Consider the following 24054-nt stretch of genomic DNA (forward strand, 5'->3'; position numbering starts at 1 on the left):
TCACCACCATGAAGATCAGCTATTCTTAACCCTCAAGCCACCAATGCACAGCACACAATGAAAGGACCGAGGGCATTGTGGCACATTGTACATGGAGAAATACAGTAACCAAATCCATTTACGACCTATGGTATTAATATTATTGTTATTATTATTATTATTATTATTATTGTTATTATTATCGAGTACTATCAAGGTTAGTACCAGAGATCAGGCTGCCTCATCTGTGCGAAAATGACAAGACAGACTTTTAGAGAGAAAGGCATAATGACACACTGCCATGTAAATTGCACGTCTGTGTGTCCTGAAACAATTACACCTGTGATAAACGCGGGCCATTGCGGCACAACTACAGGCATGACAGAGTGAGGCAACAATCTGAACATCCAAGCCTGGCACACCTCTCTCTCTCTCTGTCTCTCTCCCTCACTCTCCCTCACTCTCTGTATGTGTGTAAACTGAAATACAGGGCCCCATTGATTTGAGGAACAGGACTGGAGGCCTGGTTTTGCAAGCAGTCTTGGAAGAAGAAGAGAAGTGGTTACAGCTTTTGTGTTCCTGTGGAGTAACCTGCACATAAATCTTAATCATGGCTAGGAGGTGTTTGTAAATGCATGAAAAATAAATGCAGTGTTTGCTCACAAAGCACTGGAAGATGGAAAGTTTTCTAACATGTAACACTCAAGTTAGCTGTTACTTTTCAGTTCTATTCTTTTAGAGCATTTCCATACTGCATTGCTCTCCATATTTACCTTTCTCCATCCACATCCAGTGGACCTCAGACTTTTCTTCACTACTGATGCAATCCGACAGGCTTTCCCGTTTGAGAGAAGAAGTCATTGATGTTGTCGACTGCATGTCAGCAAGCTGAGGGTTGACTGACAATTCAACAGTGTCTCCATGGGCCTCATTAGATCCCCACTCCTCCTGGGTGTTTGTGTGTGCATGTTCGCCAGTGTGTGTATTGGTATTCAGTTAAAAGCAGCATATACTGCAGCTGCATACTGTATCTTCTATGATCCGCATGCATGATAAGTTATGGATAGTGTGTTTCAAGTACGCAAAAATACACATTTGCACCGGCTTGCGCACGCACAGGTGAATATTTGCCCTCAGGGCTACTCATCATTGTTTTCCTACAGTAGGCACAGTGCCGTTTCCAAATGATGCTCAGACTAATTTGTTCATTATGTTCATTCAAATGTATGACATAAGTTTGACACTACAACACTAAACAGAGAAAATAGTGTTTTTTTTTTCTAAAAGTCTCACATGTCAGAGATGTAATGGACCGTGCACATCCCAGCAGGTGTAATTACAATTATTCAGTGCTTGTGCACCATGGCCTTATGAATGATTAATAAAGAAATCAAATATTAAAACAAGTCAACAGAGAAAAATAACAATGACGTGCTTAAGCAGTTGCTGAACAAGAATACCTCTTAAATAACGACACTTCTCACACACTCATAAGTTTCAGCAGTGTGTTATTAGGCACCAGTGGCATGCAGTAAGTAGATGGTTTTTCGCAGGGAGCTGTAGCAGCTCAGTGAGATATAACACTAATGTGACAAATCAAAAAAATCCATGTATCAGAAATGTTTAATTCCAAAGTGAGAAAACCACAATTTCAAAACAAACCAATGTCTAGTGTTGCAAAATGCTTGCTGGCATGATGATAAAGAACACTAATTATTGCTTGAAAAACTGTTATTTTGTGGGGAGAATGACATATTCACTGGCTGATGTGTGCGTTTTGGGTTAGAAGTCCTTCACATTGTTTTATTCATCAAACCAGCTGTACTTTGGAGAATATGACAATTAGATATTTGATGAAATGTGATTTTTTTTTTAACACCTGTAACACATGAAAGAGGATTTTATCACCTCTATATTTACCTGTGTATCTCTTCTCTCTCCACATCTGCCTTGTTAGAGTAGGATTGGTTTTAACTGGAAGTTGATGAGAGGTCAGGAGAGATGCGAACAGCCACAATCTTAGCCTGGGGGCAGATCGACTGGTGGCCAGAAAATTTATTCAGAGGGTGCTGTCCCTGCATCTGCCTTACTTTGAAGTTGCTCTCTCAACTCTGGCTTGTCGTACGTGACTGTGTGTTCATTTTTTCTCTCCCTCACTAAAGACAGCGCGAAAAAGCAGACCCGTAGCACTCCCATGTGTCGATACGCACGCATGTATTTCTCCGTGCCATGTGTGTTCCTATCAGAGTGCACTTAGGTGTGTATGTTTGTTTGGTGCTATGTTCATGTGTGTTTTTGAGAGACAGTGAGAGTAGAAGGGAGAGAGCGAGATGCTGTGTGCCAATACTTGCTGTTGAGAATTCAAGGTCATCCTTTCATGTTTTGCCAGCCATCAGCCAATCAGTTTCCAATCAAAATGGAGCTTAATTCAGCAGTAATTCCCATCTCCACATCACGTTTTCACCTCACCGTTTCAGAGGTGTTAAAGCAAATTTCCTTGTCTTTTCTCTGATCTGCTGCGGCGTGTCCCCCATGTCTTGCTGGGCCAAACCCACCGTGTCAAGCTTTCTGGTAATACTAGTTAAAGCATGTGGATGACATGTCAGATCACACAGTGTGCTACTGCTGCTTACAGCTTTTCCACTTCAGGAAATGTAGGTCTCACTTTATTGTCTTTGAAACCTACCCCGTATCACGTTCTTTCATTAATCCAAGCAGACCTGCAGAAAGTTTCCATTTGGTTTTGTACAATTTGAATTTTGGAAAATGGAGCAAATAAAACAAACAAAAAACAAATAGCCTAAACAAATCTAGGACATTTAGAAAAATGTGGTCTCATAATATTTATGAGGCTGCTATTCATATCAAATATTTTATTTTCTGTTACATGTAAAAGTCCAAGGTACAAAATTTCACTTAAGTAAAAGTATAAAAGTATTAGCATGAAAATTTACTTAAAGAACCAAAAGTAAAATGCAGAATGAAATATTTCACATTGATGCATATCATATTATCTTAATATAATTATTAATGTATTGTTGTTTTTATCACTTTAACGTTGCAGCTGGTAAAGGTGGAGGTAATTACTGCTGAGTAGCTTGTGAACTTCCCACTAGCGATCAATAAACTGTTCTGATTATACTGTATTTTGTGTAGCAATTTTGTAGTAAAAAGTAACTAGTAGCTAAAGTTATCAAATATTGTACATGTAGTTCAGTACTTAAATACAGTACTTGAGTAAATGTACTTATTTTCCACCTCTGGTATTTAGATGATGTAAAACACGTTAACTTGTTTCACATTGGTGCATTTTCCTTGACTTGACCCCATGCATGTAAACATCAACTGGGTACCAGAAGGATCAACGGATTTAAAAGTCTAAAAAACAAAACAGTTTTCAACCAAAGAGCAGCATCGAATGCAGATGAATGTACACAACACATTTGCATCACCACTGTGCCATAGTAGCTCACCTCCTCAGTCATCACTCTACGTCTGGACGGGAGTGCCTCCATTCAATCATGGATCTCACAAAAATAACCTCATATCCGTTTTAATCCACAGAAAGGTCCCCTTTCCAGGCTGGTATGGGCGTATATGGCATTTAAGACTGAGTGAGGATATGATTAAATGACAGTTTTTACTGCCGAAAGGGTGTAACTGAAATACTAAACTGGGCAGAGAAGGGAAAATAAAAGACTGTGTTGCAAAGTTTTATTCCCGCCTTTCTCCTTTTCTCTGGTGCTTTGTTGCATTTGTATTATCCTTTTCCCAAAAGAGTCCCGGTTTCGGACAAGAAAGTGAACACCCAATTAAGGCATAAATGAGGTGCTGACTGTGTTTAATTCTACATGGTTGAATTAGAATTGTGACATTTAATCCAGTGAAATACAGACTGAATTGACATACCTCTGTCCAGTGCTGCAACTTCTTAGCCAGACCTCAGTACATATAATAGATAAATGTGTGAACGAAAGAATGAATATCACCTTAAGGTTAATCAATGCTGCTCATTCAAAGAGTATAACAGACTTAAAAGACATCAAACAGTCCTCCAGTGCGGTTTTACATGGCTGCTAAGAGGTGCTCACTCACACCTCTTGACTGAAATACATGTTCATGTTTTTCTGTGCTGCAGAGGATGCTTTTAAGGAGCATTATTTCTGAGAACTTCAAAGCCTGACAAAAGCACTCTCCGTTTGGAGTGCGCAGCAGCCTCAGAATGTACTTAGATTTTCCAAATGGACAGGAAGAGGCCCTCACCGGTATTGAGGTGATGCTAGTTTTCAAGGTAACCTCGTTTACAGCACAAAAATAGAGCCTGTACTATTAGTCTTTTATAGGTTTGAGTTTATTAACTTTAATTACCTAGAATTTGACCAAAAAAAGACAAATGTACTTTTTGCTTTGCTGTATGGAAATTTGTCTTTTATGGTTTAACCAGGCGCAGTCAACAACGCCGACAGGTCCTCATGGATACTATTTACTATGCACAGCTCTGTAATGACCATAATTGTCCGCAAAGCCTCAGTTCAACTCTTTCCAGATGCTGCGTTCTGCTTTCCAGGTTTTATTGATCCAGTTAACATTATCGTAACTGTCTGTGTTTTCTCAGCTGAGGATGCATTGCACCATTCCTCAGAGGGCTGGAGATTCTTTCCTGTGATGTAAGCCCTTCCCAAGTGAGAGGCTGTTGACTTTATTTAATATGTCTGCCAGATTTTTATGAGCATTACACAAATGAAATGGTTTGCATTATGCGTGAACCATACATTCTGCGGAGGCATGCACGGCTGCCGACAGCTGGAAGTAACTTGAGCCCCTCGGTCACTTATCAGCCCTGGCATCCCTGCCATTTCCCATAGCCATCTTCAAGCCAGAAGAATCCAGCCATTGTTTTCGCCTCTGTGGGCCCTGTGTTAACTCAGCAGTGCCTCGCTGATTGTTGCAGAGATATTAAAGAAAATAGTAGATTTGTCTTTGTCCATATAACCCTCTCTCATGACATCCAAGCTCTTGCTCTATATGTGTGTTTGTGTGTGTTGAGGAGGTTTTACTTTATGCAGTTGTAAAGAGCAGCTGCACCTGCCCTGTATGTCAACAACAGGCTCTGGAGCAGGCACTCAAGAAGAGATGTGGCTTTCACACCACTGGCCTCACTGAAGCTGCTTACTTTTCAAAGACAACAATGACCACGCTGCTCGGCCGCGCCAGAGCTTTTAGGCGCTACAGGCTTGGCGCCTGGTCTGTATGGCCTAGAGATTAGCTCCTGACTGAGCCCTCTACATACAAGCTTATTGGACTTCCTCATGTCCTCTTGTTTTTGTGCCTCTAAAGTTTCCAGGATGCTTTTTGACTGTCTGTTTTACACATAGAGACAGGATCCCCCGTGGGGGTTGTTGGGAGGTTACAGGGGGGTAGTAAAGGGGTCAGGGAGAAACTGTCAGCCTATTTCCTTTCTCTGTCCTTGGGAAACTGCACCACAAGTCTTTAACATATTTTTAGCATCCATGCTGGTTTTTGCCTGTGTGTATCCACAGGAGAAGAAAAGTTATTCCCAGTCCATGAGGACTTCTGTTTTTCACATGGATTACTTATTATTAGTGTTGTCTTTTTGGTTCCTTTTATGTGTGTGTGTGTATGTGAGTGTGTGTGTGTAAACTCTTTCTAGCTATAGGATAAGCATGTCCAGCACACAGTCTGTCAGGATAATGCACAGGGTCTGGAAACCATCATCTTTATATGTTGCTGTGTAAATCTTTCTCATAGAATTACTGCACAACCCTCTGTTAGCGGTTGCTTCATACTTAAATGTCCACAGCTGGCTGTGTGTGTGTGTGTGCATGCGCCTGGTATAGTGGGGACTGAAACCAGTTTACACACTCACAAGGTGGAGACTCTGCCTTCCTTGTCGAGACCAGATGGTGGTCCCTACCATGTAATTCACTGATTTTTGTAATGTATTGGTTTAAGGTTAGAGTAAGGGTTAGAGTTAGGCAAGTAGTGCTTATGGGTAGGGTTAGGATACGTCTACAGGGAATGAATGTGAATCACTCTGAAGTCTGAAGAATGAAAACAAATGTGTGTGTCTTCACAAGTGTATGTGTAACCAGCTGTGAAGAGTTCTGCTGTGGAGAAAAAACAGCATGTATGTAATGTATTTAGTATGTAAGTATACTTGATATACTAATGTCGCTCTTTTCAACATCTACTTTAACTTATTTTCTGACATCAATAATGAGGATACTGAGAACTGCCATGTCCCGTAAAAATAGCTATGCATGTCTGAATTAATCAGGGTTCAAACTACTTCCATTAGATTAGCTCATTAATAAAGGCTGTTAATTTGAGATAACATTTGCTCTTGTTTCTAAGCTGTAAGAAAATAAATCTGTGGATAGCACAGATGTGTTTTACTGATACTCTGAAAGTTGTTATTGATGCAGAAGGCAAACTGGGCACCATGTTTTGCTGTTAGTAAACCGATGTGCTGGTAGTGTACTCTTTGGAGGAAACTGAGTCATGTTGATCAGACGCATCCAAAATGCTGAGAAAAGGGAAACAAGCATTGCAAGAGAAAATGATATAGAGGGATAAAGAACAAAATCCAGCTTCCTCTCATTTTTTGCTGAACTTTGCCCCAAGATCAGGGCAGGCAGTGACTTATCATATTCGACTGTGTGGAGTGAGCTCTTACAAACCTGCTGGGCAGTCATGCTCATTTATATTTAGACAACACTTACCTGAACTGTGCCATAGCCCAGATCATATTGCTCAGATACGTCTTACCTGCTGCATTTTCCCTGTGTTAGCTGTAGGTGCATTGATACCGCTCTCTTTCTCTCTGCAGCACAGTCCTTCTTGTGGGAGTGTCTACCTGCTCATACAGTCTGTCTGTTATATAATTACACCTGTAGAGTTTATATTAAAACATCTAGGCTATTATCATTTTTTGTGTTCTGGTGACAGTCACTCTGTTCCCGCTCATTTGTTTCAACATCATACTGTAAGTCCTGCTAGAGCAGCATGTTTTCTGAAATAGACTGTGGTGAGAAAGGAGGAACTCTTTGTGAGAAAGAGCTACTGTAAAAACCACGTTGAAGGTATTACTTGCAAACAGAACACATGTTTAACCACATTACCATTTTCTTAACCAGACTGCTGTTCTTGGTGTCTAATTTCCTAATACAATTATCACTCAGTGAATAGGAAGGTACATGCCAATAAAAATAAGTAATTTTTGTTTTTGCTTTGGCTCACCTCTCTGTAATGCTCGACTCTGCAGCTGCACTGTGCTGTGGAAAACAAACAGTGCAGTGCAGCTGGGCTTCTCAAGACAGCGAAAGGGGAATTTTAATCCCATTTTTTTTCCTCTTTGGCACCAGTCAGATTTATTTGGTCATAAAGAAAGGAAAAGCACCCCACCATCTGAGAAGGACTGGGAAGTGAGAAAGTAAATTATGCCAGAACTCCAGTTGCAGACTTAAGAAAGACAACAGGCCAGGGAATGAACATCCAACAGGTCAGAGTGCACAAAACACAGATGAGTCTAATTTACATAGAGAGTAACACATTACTGGGATACCTGCACAGGTCAGATCAGCATGTTCGACTTACAGAGAGCACCAGTAGCTAATTAAACATGCAGAAGTGCAGATATTTACAGCATCATACACAGTAACAGTTTCATCACTACACCCAAATGTATGCGTCTTTTATCCATTCCCTGCAACGGGGTCAAAACAAACTATCCAGAGAGCTTCAAACCATTTCCAGCTGTCATGTCCCTGCTCCAATGTAACTCCTAACCTGATATGACAGGGCAAGATGAGGTGAAGGTCAGGCCTCAAGGGAGATTCATAACATGTAACTCAAACTGTGAGCATTATATTCTTAATGGCCTGTGGTTGAAAAATGAAGAAGTCCATATGCTGGATCTATTGTCTCTGATGTTACCTTTATTAACGTCTCATCTTACATTGGACACAACATGTCTTCACACATACAATAACAAGGCTAAGAATGGAAAACCCACAATAATACAGCGGTGGACTGTATCTAAGTAGATTTACTCTTTTATGTCAGCTTTCACTTTATGGTACTATATACTGTCCTTGTACTCCATAACGTTTCAAATGTAAATATAGAATTTATTTTGACATATAAAACTGTTACATACAACTTATAAAATCTGACTCATTCTTACTGATTAAACTATATTGTTTGATCAAGGACCACAGCATAGTGCTACTTCCGCAGTAATCTGTCAGTCACTATAATTCAATAATGTAATACATAACAATATCTATGTTCAGCATACTTTCAGCTAGCAACGCCATTCAGGTATCAAAATGTTCAGCTCTTCAAGGCCATTCCTACTTTATTGCATCTCATCCTTCAGATTATTCAACAAAGAACTTCAGCCATTTCTTCTCATCTTTCAGCTGTTTCAGCAATTGATTTCAGGCATTTTCAGGACGATCTTTCAGCTTATCATCATCCACACGCATTTACGACAGGAAATGCACTTCTGCTAATTTCATTTGATAAAAATTTGAGTCTAAGGCTTTCACAAGAAAAGGAGTATTTGTAGTACAAGATCTGAACACTTCTTTCACTATTGCTTTTTCCACAATTATAATGATATTCACATAAAGTGTCATATTATTTATGAGTGGGAGATATAGCAGATATGTTAGACTCTCTAGACTGGTGACCTGTCCAGGGTGGACAGCTGAGATTGGCTCCAGCCCCTCGTGACCCTCTTTAGGATAAGAGGTACAGATAATGGATGGATGGATGTTAGACTCTCTGTATATCTGAATATCACATGCATGAAAATAAATCAGTTTGGGGACAGACACAAATATGAAGGCTCATCGTCTTAGTCATAGTTAGAGCTGATAAAATGCAATGCAAAAAGCATCTGGACCACTGTTGAAATCTCCAGTTAGCTTAGCTCTATAAAAGAGATAAATGTGTCCCTGTGAATGTCTAAATAACAGTATGCCTGCTCATCCCATTCCTCCAGAACACTGAGGCACAGGCAGGACAGCCTGCACACCCTAAAGCACTACTCAAAACCCCTAAAAATCAACTTCACAGACAATATCTTATGGATACTGTCTCACACAGAGAGGAACACAAACGGATACACAGTTCAGCCGGTGCTGTGAGATTTATTTATTTATTTTAATTTTTGTAGTCTCAAGAGAGGTGCAACAAGTTTTTGTTAACTGTCATAAACATATGCTGTTCTGAGATGTCATATTTAGTTGGGCTCACCATTTCTATGGCTGTTTATGTGCATTGCTTTTTAAAAGGTCAGTGCAATCAGACACATGTATCTGCTCAATGGTCTCCACCAGTGTTTAAGCTTCATCTGTAGTTAAAGTATAACATTTGTGGGGTGAAAATGGTATACTACAACCACTCATTCTTGGCTGTGTTTATCTTTAATGATATGCCTAACCCTCTGCTACTTAGATTACATATCCCATTTTTGCATGGGAAAGCATGGGGACTGTGGGTTCAGTTAAATATATGCAAAGAACGCATGCAAGGAAAATGTAGAGGTAATCAGGGTCTTCAGTATGTAGTAGTCAGTTGGAGCATTGTCCTGATTTCCTTTCCTGAAACTCTCAATAATCACTCGGATTTTGAATGAAAGACAGCATGGCAAGGAAGAGGGAAAAAGAAGCAATTTAATGTTTCCTATAAATAATGAAGGTTGGGGTGGTGCTAGCTCTTTATCATGCCTCACTATCCAACCTCTTACCTCCCTTTTTGGGCCTTTAGGAGCATCCTGTGACCCCTGTCCTCCTGGACAATAGAGGCCAGGACGTTTCCCAGTGAGCAGCGATGGAAGCAACAACAGGAACATGAGGGGTGCTCCTGGGAAACTGTTTATTGTGCGGCAGGATGGACAGCCCCCCCATGTTGCAGTCACTTACTTTCACACACAATCACAGATACCAAGTATAAACCTCAGTACAGTAAAGTCCTGTCAAACAACAGGTGGCTGCTTTAATACCTCAATTTCACCTATAAGCCATAAAATATTGTCATACTCAACTGCTTTTCAATTTTTTTGTATGAATCTACTGTCTTTGTCTAGGAGACCATCTGTAGAAACATTGTTTCCACTGTCTCTTTCTCCTTCATTTCTGCACTGGCTCAGGCTGCAGATGATACGTTTATATTATTCAGACTTTCTATTTGATAACAGGACTAAGCCATTTGTTGGTGCTGCCACTGCCTGTCTGTTTCAAAGGAAATCCCTTCTTTGTCTCCCAAGGAAACTCAGAAAACTGGGAAAACCTGAATTTGTCATCAGAAATCAAACAGCTGGAACACATTTGATTACGAGAAGTCACGGTTAAATGTATTAGTCAACACTCTGGACGAGTTATTACCTAGGCTCTAGAGACCAAGCAGCACAGTAAAATAGATTCCAGAGCTGTCATTCACTGTGTCAGAACTGTGGTGCAACCCCGAGACACAGGGCTCTGGGGACTGATCTTTTAAGTTCTTAACCCCAAAGGATTACTAGTTCTTTATGACTATATGTGTGGTTTGTGTTTGTGCTCCACATGATGCATATCTGATAAGGGTGGATCAGAGACCATAGACACGGGACTGGATCTGATCTCTTTTTTTGGTTCTTTCTGGAGAAACATTCATTCACAATAATCAGATTGGTATTTGAAAAAATAACTTGCAAATTTCTTTGGAGAGGATGAATCCATGACGTATGCTCGCTGTTATAATGTCTATAATGTTTAGTGATATTGTTTTAATCCAAATGAGGAAAGTAAAATATGTTTGGACAAAAAGAACTTTACACAACTGAAGTGTAGTTTAATGGTTTTAGGATACCTGGGTTTTTCTGTTCTGGGATACTTTATTTGATGATGATTTGTGGAATCATTGGGAGATTTTCTAGGTCAAAGACCACCTTAAAACTGACAAGCAAAATCAAATCACAGCTAAGGAAATGAGCCATGAAACTCTAATTGCTCCATATATAACGACCCTTTTTCCATTTGTTTAGCTCAAGAGGTGTTTGATTGTGCAGAGTGCTGACATTCCTGCAAAATGAGCACTGCTTGCACATATTGCCTAAATATATAATCAAATCAAGGCCACTGATACAAGGAGTGAACAAATATCACTTAGTATTTGTTGAACAATGTATCCTTGTTATACAGGAGAGTTCTCAGAAAGCTAATACACTGACTGTAGGTATAACACCTCTGGGGATTGTAGGCCCCGGCTTGTGCTCAGTATTAATTGCTTGTGCTTTTATTGGATAATTCAGACATTAGCAAGCACTATTTAAGTTAATTTTGAAATTGACAGTGAGCATATTTCTAATGGCAACCATGGGAAAAGTTCCACTGAGACTCAGCTTTAGTATAATTGCCACAGTAAGTGGAATGCTCTCTGTTATACAGTGGAACATCTACTAAAGATTCATGTGCCCCAAAAGACAAATCACCGGAGTCTGCCTGGTCTATGGCTTCAAATAACAGCACTATAGGCTATATTCTTCATGAGGCAAGTCAACTAAACTCCTACCCCCACCCATATCATCCCGTTCTGACACTTTCATACCTTGACTCATACATCAGTTTGGAACTTGGGGGCAACAGTCCTGTAACTAAAAACTCAACTTCTGGGTATAAGAGGGAAATTCCCCATGCAGGTCAGTGATATGTTGTTTTATAGAAAAAAAAAGACTTTTCGTGCTTATTGCTTTGAACGTCTACAAGGAAGCATGCTCCCTGTAACAGAAGGGCTCCCTAGTGTCCCTGTCAGCTACAAACCTATGGGTTTAAAGTACACAGTAGAAAGCAAATCAATGTGATTTGAGATTTCAGAGGAAGCTACAGTAGGGTCACAGTGGGAGGCTTTGTGAAGTGAAGCTTCAAGCCAACAAAGTGTGGGCTTGACTGAGTCTGAAAACCTCATGCTGATAAATAGCCTCTCCAAGTAGACAAACTCAGAACACAAGGCCCCTGCTTCACAAGAGCCAAACTGCTACCTCTGCTGCTGCCTGAATCTGATTACAGGCAGGCCCTGAGGACAGACAGGTCATTGAGAGCACAGAGATGAGCAAACAATAAGATATTATCTGAAGGAATCTTCAGCTTTCCAAAGGAAAATGGTCCCTCTCAGTGTCACATTGACGATAGGATCCTCAACCTGACACTGAATCAGCCATTTAAGAAGAATGAACACTGCGACCCATTCATACATACTCACTAAAATAATGAGAGCTCTTTTTTCACCCTTGTTTAAGACAAATAAAGAGAAGCTCATGGCGCTTTGCAAGACAAGGCTGTGCAGAAACCGGAGCATGCAGCTGACTCAGATGAATATGCCGTTTACAATGATTGGGTATTAAATGAACAATTCTATAGGCTTTTTCTTTATTCTTATGTGCGTGTAAATAATACACTTGTTTGGCTTGATTGTACTTTGCTGCTCCATTGTCAAGCTCTTTTGTACTTGAACAATTTAGTTTGAAAACAAAAATTTAAATTAACTGACTATGAGCACGCCACAGTATATCTGATAAATGATTAAATGTTGCAAAAATATTTTCCAGCCAAAGCTTTAGCCTACATCTGTTCTGGGCATGTCTTTCCCCCATGTTTTGATCTTTTCAAATAGTGACATCTTGTGGACACCTGGCCTCATTTACTGTATTAAAGTTGGTGTACAAAGGGCCATGTTTAAAGCCATGTATTAATCTCTTGTTAAAGCACTACTTTCCTATTTGTACTATTAGTGCTGTGAACATGATAAGGATAATTACTGATGTATTCTCAATGTTGATTACTTGCAGAGACTTTTAAACACAACTAAAAATAACTAGTAGGGCAGAATGTAATGAAGTAGTAAACAGGAAGTACTGATTTGTTGTCTAGGACTAAAATATGGGTGGGTGTCTGCAAATTTCTGGGTAGCACTTGTATGGAGTTTGGGTTAAGCCTATATTGTGCTAAAATGTAATTTAGGTCACAGAGTAGAAGGTTATATCAAACGTTGTTTTACAGAAATTATTATTGTTATTATCTCCCCTTATAATTAAAATTCATATTATTTTTGTAATGGGCACCATGTCAAACCTGTCAAAATAAATAAATAAAATAAAAATCTATTTTGAACTACAATCATGGACGTTGTAGTTGTTACTTCACGATTTGTTAAAAGAGGTCTCGCGATAATGCCATGAACTGGCAGGCAAAGGAGTGGGGGTGATAGGAGAGAAAGCAAAATATCTCGGTTGTCTGTCGTAATCTAAAGAAAGAGCAAGATTTAACACACACATTATTGCATAGGTTGTACTGCAAACCAAAAGCCCCAAGCCTGTTATATGTCAGACGTGGTTTCCCGATTATAGGTAAAGTGAGACTAGGAAGTACGCGGCCACAAAAGCCAAATTGTATGTGTGAAGTGCTAACTGTTAGCTGACAGGCTACCTAGCTTAGCCATTGAAGCAATGGCGTTGAAAAGAATTCAGAAGGTGAGTGTATATTTTTTTATGTGCCAGCCATACCTTCTAGTAGACGTATTTTCGAGTATGGGAGTCGCCGTGATAACCATATAAAGGTGTAACGCTAGCCTTTTCTCTAGTTCGACTTATCATTGCTTCTTGTATGTGCTCGTATTAAAAATGTTTCACAGACAAAGACGAGCTAACCACCGGTGGCCCTGTTGGTGCATTGCTACAGTAACAGTGGCTATCGGTGACCATATAAACAACGCCATTATTGGACAACTACGTTTTGTCTGTGTGTCATATTAGAGTTTTTTTTCTGACATGTAGCTGAGCACTTTAATCAGTAGTTTAACGCTGGCGAGCATTAACTGAACCGTGCCCACAGTAGAGTACTGGGCTAGCAGCTAGTTAGCAAAGGTTAGATGGTGCTTTGGTCCTTGGTTTGAATGGTTAACATGTACGGGATTTACTAATAAAATGTTAGTTTGCCAACTGTCTTTATCCTTGTGACTCGCCACTGTGCGTTTGGCTGATGATGTGTTTACTCGCTGAATGACAGCTGGTTGCCAAAATTGAACCCAAGTGTCAGTGTTGCCATATAAGGAATGGCAAATGGGGCACTGGAGCAGGCCACAGTGTGTATTTATATAACAGGATAGATAGTCTTAATTTCAATAGAAGGTAAATAATGAGCTTAATTTCTAATTAAACATTTTTGTTTCGTTTCATGAATAGTACTGTAAGTAATGGACTTTGGTCATAGCGTTTGCATTCATTGTTTACATAATAAACCAATTAAACATGTTAGTTTACTCCTCTCCCCTGTTTACGTCTTTATAACACATTTGTTTCTTTTTGTTGAACTTTATAACCTTGGGCTAAAATGTCGATCAGATCAGGGGTTGTCAAACCATTTATGTGCCAGCAGTCTGTGATCATTACTGTAAAGCAAACATGCTTGCCACTGAAATGATTGCTAGTAATTTCAGCCTGTCTCGGCTTTGCAGCGGAACCTCCACAAAGTTTGGCCACCTTGCTCAAAGTGAATATAATCATAGCTAATTTATTATGCGATTGTCTTACCTAGGAACTGTCAGACTTGCAGAGGGACCCGCCTGCTCAGTGCTCGGCTGGACCAGTTGGAGATGATTGTAAGTAGTTAGAAAATTGTTTTATCAGTGTACACTTGAACTGAACATAATATTTTCCTGCTGTGTATAAATATTTTTTTTTTTAAAGATTACAGTAAGGTATGGCACTGTTTGTCAGACATTTGCATACAAGTGCCTATACTAAAAGTTTCATTCATGTGTTAATTATTGTTTTCCTTAGTGTTTCATTGGCAGGCAACTATAATGGGTCCGGTAAGTGACACTATTTGAAATCCAACTGAAATATGCAACAAAAACAATTAAACTGCCGTCAAGAAACGTAACCTGTTTCAATCTGTATTTCCTTAGAGTGACAGCCCATATCAGAGTGGAGTGTTTTTCCTCACCATTCACTTCCCGACAGATTACCCCTTCAAACCACCCAAAGTGAGTATCGGATTGCCTTGTGTGTCACACAGTGAGGCACTGATATATTTCTTCTCACTTAAACTCACTTCTGACTTATTTATTTTACTTTGGTTAAGGTACATTGCTTCACTGGCCAATTACAACATTATTTTTGGTTTTTGTTTTGTTACAGGTTGCATTCACAACAAAAATTTACCACCCAAATATCAACAGCAATGGAAGTATTTGCCTGGATATATTGAGATCTCAGTGGTCTCCTGCGCTTACAGTATCAAAAGGTAAGGGATCATACAAGATTTATGCTAGTATGTTGACATTTGTATTTATTGAAATGGTTGTTAGGACCCTGACTCAGTGACAGCTAAATGTTCAAGGTTCATTTATTGTTATTCAAAATATGCGTCCACATGAAGAGAACAAAATATGTATTCAGGTCCCACCAGCATAATGAGTGACAGCCGAAAGAAAGTCACTTACAGCTTTTCCCATTTAGGGGTCGCCACAGCGAATCGTCACACTGACATTTGGCAAGTGTTTTACGCCGGATGCCCTTTCTGACGTAACCCTGATTCGAACCCGGGGTGATAATAAGTGACAGTAAAGTGACACTAATAAAAAGTAAGGCTTAAATAGTTAGCTAAAATTAAAAACCTATCTAAAATTAAATATCTGAATAAATTAAAAGAGCATATAAATAAAAAAAGCAACATGGTTAAAGAAGAAAAACAGCAACATGTAATGCAGGCGTGATTAATCTTGGTAGCTACACCTGGGTTTGAGAGGCAAAAAATATTAAATTAGATTCAACTTTATTTAGCCGTCCCTGGTAGGCTAGTGGTTAAGGTGCAGCGCTTTCATATCAATGAAGGAATACTGCAGAGTGAAAAAGTTGCATTTACTTTTTTTCCTCCCAAGGTTGATTTTCGTTTTTTTTCCCGCTTTTCACTGGTGACAGGAGCACGTGACCAATCACAGCACAGCTTGCTGGAACATTCCAACATTGTTACCATAAGTGTTGTGGGGGTCAAGTGCTGTGGAAGCAGTAACAACTCCCCAGATTGTACCACAGTAATCCTGAAGTAGGCCCAGAAACAACCATGGTACAATTTCAACCCCTGCATCAGGCAATGAAAGTTCCAACTTTCTTTTTTTTCCAACATAGGATGCACTGAAATGTTTCTTTTTTACTCTGTGTACTTAAGAGAACCAGCACCTGCAGGTTAACATTGCTTGATGTGAACTTTTGTAGTGTGACTTTTTGGAACTTCACATTTTATATTCACATCACATTTGGTGTAAATGTACACTCACCGGCCACTTTATTAGGTACAGTTGCCCAATTGTATGTACTTCAGTGCAACAATTCCACCATAACATCTGTGTTTATGGAGCTCAAAATGTTTATTTTTGGTGAAATTGTCAAATATAGAAATTAATTTGTTTATAATTGAGGTCGTAGTTAAAGGTGGTGTTGTACTGGACTAAATTATATTCAGGTGTCTATGTCTTTGTCCTCCCCGGCTACATAAATGAGAGGGTCAGAATATTAGGAATACCTCTGAATATAACGTAGTCCAGTACAACACCATCTTTAACTATGACCTCAATAATAAACATATAATTGAATTTACACATTTGACAATTCCACTAAAAACTGAAACATTTTCAGCTTCATACTGTTCACAGTATTAAACACAAAAATATCAGAAAAATCAGCAAATAAACTGGATACTCAAGAACTATGAAGAATCTGGAGACATCAAAGACAAAAACAGGAGTGGAAGACCAAGAAAACTGTCAATATCTGATGAGATGTTTCCCAGAGTTTCATCTTTGACAGACCAGAGGAAATCCTGCAAGGACCTGGCTCAGCATCTGACAGCTTCATCTGGACACCAAGTCTGAAGAAGCCCGACCAGGAACGGCCTTTGTGGAAGGATAGTAGCAGAGAAACCACTTTTCCAGAAGGGGACAGGGAGAAAAGGCAAAGACTGGAGCGAGGAAAAGAGTGTTATGGAGTGAGGAATGGAAGTTTGAAAATGTTCAGGTCCAATCGTCAACCGTATGTAAGAAGAAGAGTTTTAGTGAGGTGGAAGAATGAGGGCTATATCCTAATAAAGACACAGAAATAAGCCTAAATGATCATTACAACCTTGCTAAAACAGCAAAACTAATTTTGGTCTAAGACTTTTGCACAGTACTCTGTGTGTGTGTGTGTCTAAAGATGTCAAATTACACCTGGTCATGTCATAACCAACAAATCCCCTCTCGCTGTCTCATTAAGATTCTGTTCATGTAATCTTCAGCTTCTAACTTTCTGATTCATTCTTCCACAGTATTATTGTCTATCTGCTCTCTCCTCTGTGATCCAAACCCGGATGACCCCCTGGTTCCAGAGATTGCTCATACATACAAGGCTGACAGGGAAAAGTGAGTGTAAAATACATTTTCCACATCTCAACTGTGTTCACTGTCATACTCGCTTTTTTTCCTCAAATAAAGTTCTTAGTTTACAATTTCAAGTGAAACCTCTTCTGAATTTGTTTTACAGATACAACAAATTAGCAAGAGAATGGACACAGAAGTATGCAATGTGAGAACAGCAGGGTGATGAAAACCAATGAGAACAAAGAAACCCTTTTAATTTGCAACTTGAGGCAAATAAGCAACAGAGTAGATAAAAAAAAAAAACAACTAAAGAACAGCCCATCCTTTGGAGAAAGAAGCGATACAATGAGGTACAGTGCCACCTGGCTTTCTGTGTGCTGAGCTGCTACCATGTGCTCTCCTCCACAACTTGTATGGATCTGCTGAGCAGGACCTGATGGGCTCCTTAAAGCACTCCCATATGGAATATCAGAAACTCTTCATACTGCTATACTCAGACTTAAAACTGTTACCCCCGCTGTTGTGAGTTTCACTATCACTGTTGCTATTAACACGCATCATTTCACTGTCAATGAGTCGTATCGATGTGCTACTCAGAAGCAAACTATTTCGATTGGTTTCGGAGATTGGCTCTCCTTCAGTTCAGATGTCTGTATCCCACTGGATGTCTTCTTATTACTGTATTTCCATGTATTTAGTGGCCTTTATGTGTTATTATTTTCAAATGGTATATGTGCAATTGAGGCAGAATGTTTCCTTTTCAACGCAAAATGGTGCAGTGCCATTACCAGCAGCTGATCTGTTGGCACATGCTGTCTCTACTCCAAACAATGTGAAAGATATAAAGAAGGATTGGTCTCTATCACCAACTGCATTTGAAATTGCAACAGTATTTATTTGAAGACACTGGAGAGCTTCTGAGAGGTAGTTGGCCTTTGCGTCACTATTGTGAGGCTCTATAGGGCAAATGCCAACATCCATTTTTCTCACACATGCTGTCATTGTTCTTATGTCCTGTATAAGTAACCATCCAAGGCTGGTGTCCATAGTGCACAAAATACTACTGTTGCATGACTTGTGTAGCTATGAACAAAGCTACTCTTTGGCATATGTGTGCCACCTCCTCAGTACAGTTACTCAGGTATCTAACCCAGTCATCAGCTTTCACATGGCAGTGACTCATGGTGACAAAAATTACCAGGGCCAATACGATCACACTTCTAAAAAATAAGACTGATACACGTTCACTGGTTTGTTCGCATAAAAAAAAAAAAAAATCACACATGCTTCCTAAAAAAGCAAAATGATCAAAAACAGATCAGCACAACTGATGTATTTTTATGCATATAGGCCCTGATGTTCTATGTTGCGCTGTCCTAGAAGTACTGTCATTTTGTCCCAGAGAGGGCTCCCACCTTACTCCTCTCCAGCTCTTTTAGTTGCTATTAATTTACTTTTGAACAACACTTGGATGTGAACAGCTTTTCAGGTATGCTGTTGAACGTGTACATGCATTTTTTTTTTTTTGTCTCAAATGAAATGGCCTTTGGTTACAACTGGTGTCACTTAGACTCACAAGGGGACTTAAACAGACTTGACTTTTAGCAGAACCTAGTAAATCTAAGTCATGTGAATCTAGTTACTTGATGTGAATAAATACAATAATTTGCCATGACAATTCCATCTGCTTTAAGTATCAGGTGATAGGTTCGTCATTTTCTTACGTTTATTATCAGGTTTTCAAAAGTTTGTTTTGGGATTAATCTACATTGACAGTAAAGCAGTTTGTCTTGGTGATACATTTGTGACCTTTTGTATTGTATCTTTGAAAGCTTTAGTTTTAGGATTTTTTTTTTTTCAATAATGTCACCAGAATTGAACATGATTGTGATGTGTCATAATGTAATATTAGTTTTAATAAAATCCATTGTGGCTGTTGGATGAAGTAGTTAGGAAATGCTATGATTTTTATTTTAAAATCATGGCTCATAACTGTGCTGATGCTGCCAACATAAAGGGAATTATTTGATGTTACAAAGGGGAATAAAGTTCAGAGTTTGTCTCCAGGCATTACTAGATGGATTCATCCAGAAACAGTAAAACATAGTAAAGCTTGAAAATAGAAGTTTTGATTGTAGAAGTAACCCCATGGTTTAGGCGCCAAATATAGGTTTCCTTTGTTTGTTGCTGTAGCGAAAACTGTCTATACAAGTTATCCTGAAATACAGTATATGCTGAAAGGTTTTGAAAATATATCCTTTAAATACATTTAAAGTCTTGTTGCTGCCAGACCACAATTGAAAATGACCTGTGTAATAGTGCTGATCAGAATTAGTGTGCAGTGTTGTTTGTTCATCTGGTAGTTAATTTGAAAGCCCAGTATCTTCTTCCAACTGAACAATTGAATGCAACTTCAATTCATCATTCATGTGAGCCATGCTATATTTACTTCCTTTGTCCAGTGTGTTCAGTTTATATAGGCAGCTTTGCACTCTGGAGAAACTTTTCACAGCCATTTGCCAGATATCAGGGATTTCATTACAGTTCATTTGCCTAATAAGACCTCTGACTAAAATGTTAGCCTTAACCCTCATTTTGTACATATATTGAGAGAGAAAGTGTCATAAACAAAATTTGCTATCAGGGCTGCTACAAATATATTTGCTGAAAAGATAAGTCTGGCTTTCTCTGAATGCAGGACCAGCCTTCATGCATCTTAAAATTTGGAATATGTGTGCTTGAACTGCCACTATAAACATCCACGAGTCCTCATATAGCCTACACAAGATAACTATTGACCTTGTCATAACCTATGAATAAAGCTCATCATGGTCTACCATCGTCTGCAGTCCTTTTTTTGTGTGATGTATGACTAACAGTGTGATCCAGAACAAGCACTGGTTGCAATAAACTCTAAATAACGTTCTGAATATGCAGAGGGGTTTAAGTGAATATGACGCTACACTTTACAGTGCGTTTGATTTCACAATCTCCTGCGCGAGGTTTTTGCTGTGCAATCTGCGCAGATCGTTCTTCCATCTTATCTCACTTTTCTCACGTGTGAATTTAGGCATCTTAACGATTATCCAGAAACCAGACTGCAGAGATTGGTAGCCGTGTTTACAATTAACTAACCGTAAACTAGCTCCGCGCTTCTGGAACGTAGCCGCTAGCTAAACTAGCTTCCTACACCGCTGAAAGTCAGCGTCAACGCCACTCCTCCGAACAGGAAGGGCGCATCCCGGATAGCTAGCTGGCTAGCTGTGCTCAGCATAACGATGGCAGTAAACCTCAGCAAAAATGGCCCTGCCTTAACATCTGCCTATAAAGAAGTGGTAGATGAAAAATCCAACACCAACTGGTAAGGAGCAGCATTTTTAAACCCTGTGTAGGATGCATAATTGCTAGCTGCGGTGTTGACTAGTCATTAAGTCAGTTCAACGTTAACCTGTCGTTAGCTGCTGGACAAATGACCTAATAGTGCTTTACTGACCACATCAGGTCTTCTGCTTATTAAATTAGCACGTTACATAAGGTGAGCTTTGTTTACTTGTGTAGCGACATTCCTGACATGTACTGTCTGACGTACAAGTTATGAGCCAACAACAGCTGTTAACAACGTCAGGTTAATTGGTTTACACTATGTACACTAACCTGCCAAAGGCTGAACCTTTCTCTGTGCTTTGCATGTTTTTTTTTTTTTTTTTTGCCTCTGTTGATTTGCTTATGAAATTGAATTAAGAAGTTGCTAGCTCTTTCTCACCCACTTCCTGGTAAGATATCAGAAGTTAAATATGACTAATATGTGAAAGTCAAATCTAGGCGCTTCCTCTTTGTATTACCTGGCACTATATGCGTCTGCCTTGAGGCCTAAATGAAAGCTGTTGGTGGCAGCTGCGGTGTTTAACGGTGACCTGAATTATTGAAGCCCAAGAGCAATTGCCCACGGTGCCCTGCTGGCTCCATATTCACAGAATGTCTCTCCAATGAATGTTCGCCATTCACTATCTAGGCATTGAACAGCCACCGCCTACTAGCCGAACAACTTGCCCTTACTTAATATGTCTTATTAGAATGGTAATGGCAGGAAAAGGTAAAGATAGAATAAGGAACTGAGCTTGCAGTGACTAGTTTCAGTGTGCGCACGTTTCACTTACCTCGACTGGAGAAAGGTACTATATCCACTGTCAGAATTAAAATACCTTTCCAAGGGATTGTTTGTACTTATAATGAAAAAGACCTGGTGTGCCATGCAGTTATATCTTCCTCAGTCCTACATTATTTCCAAATATTCACCAGTGACCTATGCCAACTTGAAGAGCACAGAGGCAAAGGCTTCTTCAGATGCCTCCATGTTAAGGAAAATGTCAGAGTTAAATGCATCTTTCCTACAGGAAACAGCCTGGTGCTAACTAGGGTTTCAGTTCGTGTAAGGCTGCTAATCCTTAGTTATTTTCACTGGGAATTTAATAGCAAGGAAAAGCCAGTGAAAACTGTTGCAGTGAAGATGACTGACATGGCTGATTTAACACAGGATTAAAACTGCAGTGTCAGTCCAGCATGTTTACACCACTCACCTTGTCAAATGTTTTCATTGTGAAAAGAGCTTAATATAGGTTTACAAGACATCTATTGTTTGATGCATATCAGCTTTGCAATGAACTCTTCTCTGTGTAATCTTTTTAAGCTGGTACTTTAATATGCTTATTCTGATGTGTCCTACAGGGCCTTGTTCACCTATGAGGGAAACAGTAATGATATCCGTCTGGCAGAGAAAGGAGGTAATAAATGAGTGGATAATGTTACCACTGTTGGTCTTTGGTTCCTCTTACCATTGCTAACTCTGAGAGACGAGACAGTCCAAGTAACTTCAGAAACGTGCTGATTTATTCCATGAACACAGGCAAAAATTAACATTACACGCTCAGGTCTGATTTATTCCATGAACACAGGCAAAAATTAACATTCCACCAGGCCTATACATTATATCCCCTCGGTTGGGCTAGCCCCATACTACACAGAAACGTCAACCGAGACGTCTCTGTTGCCAGCTTTGCAGCTGGCCATAGCAGTAGTCAAAACATGAAGCAAATCAATGTGTGTGTGTGTGTGTTGATTAAGTGGTGTGTAGCTAAAAACATTCTCACGACTTCTAGTAACATGTCGTGACTTAAACATAAGAACATATTATGGCTAAGGCTACAGTTATACACGTCATAATAATAATATTAAACACCCTGTCTGCTGACAGTCATCAACTCTTCTCTCTAGTTGTCCTTGACCAGATGTATCCTGTAGAAACTCATAAGCATGACTAAGCATTTAACAGTCTAACTAGACATCCTATCTCCACTAAACATTTCTAATACATAAAGTATCTATCCAGTTTCTATCTGACTAAAAATACCAAACACCACATTTTTATGATCTCAACATGATATTTTCAGATGTGTGCAGGAATGTCACTGTCAGCATATACAATACAGCTGCAGTACTGGAATATCAGCACAAAAGGATTGTTGGCCTCTGCTTTCTCACCCCATCATTTGTAGGAGGAAAAAATGTCCACAGTTACACAACCAACCACAATAACCATTTGACTTTTACACAATGTTTATGCATCAGATGGAGGACTTGAGGAGTTGGTTGAGGAGCTCAACAGTGGAAAAGTGATGTACGCCTTCTGCCGGGTCGAGGATCCAAATTCTGGTCTGCCAAAATATGTCCTCATTAACTGGGTTAGTGCTACACTTAAATGTTGGTGTTTTTTTCCCTTTTTGTAGTGGTCGTCCTTGAACTTGTAGACTCGTTGTTTGTTTCAGACTGGAGAAGGAGTGAATGACGCTAGGAAAGGAATATGTGCAAATCACGTCAGCTCCATGGCCAATTTTCTTAAGGTATGTTGACACAGGAAACTATCTCTGTGCTAGGTTGCATGTTAATGACGTTATGTAAACCAGCTGGGTGGTGCATGCTTGAACCAAGATAAGAGCTATAGGTGTTCCATGTTTGTCTGTGTATTGAACTTTAGTGTTGTGCTGTTTCAGGGGGCCCATGTCACAATAAACGCCAGAGCAGATGAGGATGTGGAACCTGAGGTTGTCATGCAAAAGGTGGCCAAAGCCTCAGGAGCCAACTACAATTTCCACAAAGAAGCTTCCAGCCGCTTCCATGATAGTGGTCCTCAGGGCCCTGTGGTATGCACACTGTTTGCTTGTCTTTAATGTTGGACACATGAGCACTGAGCAAGAGTATAACTAAGCTCCATTATCTCAAAATGTGAATATATTTAAAATGTCTTTGTTGTGGCCTTCCATTCACACTAACACAGCATTTCTACAATTGAAAACAGTTTACAAACACTCCAAAGCAGAAAAATGACAAAATGTTGACACAGTCAGGTCTCCTGTTAGTTCAGGGGTGGACAATTAATTTTTACAAGGGGCCACATGAGAAACCTGAACTGTGTTGGAGGGCTGAACCAACGATAACTTGAACTTAATTCCGCTCAATATTCATTATCTCCCATTGTAAAAAGCAGTAAATTATATGTGTTGATTAGCTGCTACTGGTAATCAGAAGAATAAGCATATTCTGTAAATATTTATAGAAATATATGAAACTATGGTGTAGGTCAAACAGGAAAATACTCCTATA

At 39.5% G+C, this 24054-nt stretch overlaps 2 protein-coding genes across 5 annotated transcripts in view; both read left to right on the plus strand.

The window, feature by feature from the left end:
- The first annotated feature begins 13198 nt into the window (after positions 1-13198).
- Positions 13199-18705, plus strand: ube2d4 (ubiquitin conjugating enzyme E2 D4). Its single transcript, XM_020590590.1, has 7 exons — positions 13199-13513; positions 14577-14640; positions 14822-14853; positions 14950-15027; positions 15182-15287; positions 17346-17439; positions 17561-18705. Exons 1-7 carry the CDS (start codon positions 13490-13492, stop codon positions 17604-17606), a joined length of 444 nt encoding a protein of 147 aa, XP_020446246.1. The 5' UTR covers positions 13199-13489; the 3' UTR covers positions 17607-18705.
- Positions 18706-20362: 1657 nt separating this feature from the next.
- Positions 20363-24054, plus strand: part of dbnlb (drebrin-like b) — a 9413-nt gene continuing 5721 nt past the window's right edge. For 3 of the 4 annotated variants that reach the window (XM_020590702.1, XM_020590705.1, XM_020590706.1), the window contains exons 1-5: positions 20365-20758; positions 22123-22178; positions 23023-23135; positions 23220-23294; positions 23445-23594. In XM_020590702.1, coding sequence (XP_020446358.1) covers positions 20676-20758; positions 22123-22178; positions 23023-23135; positions 23220-23294; positions 23445-23594 — 477 coding nt within the window. In that variant the 5' untranslated portion in view covers positions 20365-20675. Of the gene's footprint in view, positions 20759-22122; positions 22179-23022; positions 23136-23219; positions 23295-23444; positions 23595-24054 lie in introns of all 4 variants that reach the window. The other variant, XM_020590703.1, reaches the window with a different exon arrangement.

Source organism: Monopterus albus, unplaced genomic scaffold, assembly GCF_001952655.1.
Source record: "Monopterus albus unplaced genomic scaffold, M_albus_1.0 scaffold12.1, whole genome shotgun sequence".
NCBI classification, from domain to species: domain Eukaryota; kingdom Metazoa; phylum Chordata; class Actinopteri; order Synbranchiformes; family Synbranchidae; genus Monopterus; species Monopterus albus.

Bases quoted from the DNA above. Each gene is read 5' to 3' on its own strand.
- ube2d4 (XM_020590590.1), top strand. From the start codon at position 13,490: ATGGCGTTGAAAAGAATTCAGAAG. The intron at 15,028-15,181 runs GTGAGTATCGGA...GTTTTGTTACAG, and splicing joins ACCCCTTCAAACCACCCAAA to GTTGCATTCACAACAAAAAT. The intron at 17,440-17,560 runs GTGAGTGTAAAA...TTTGTTTTACAG, and splicing joins TACAAGGCTGACAGGGAAAA to ATACAACAAATTAGCAAGAG.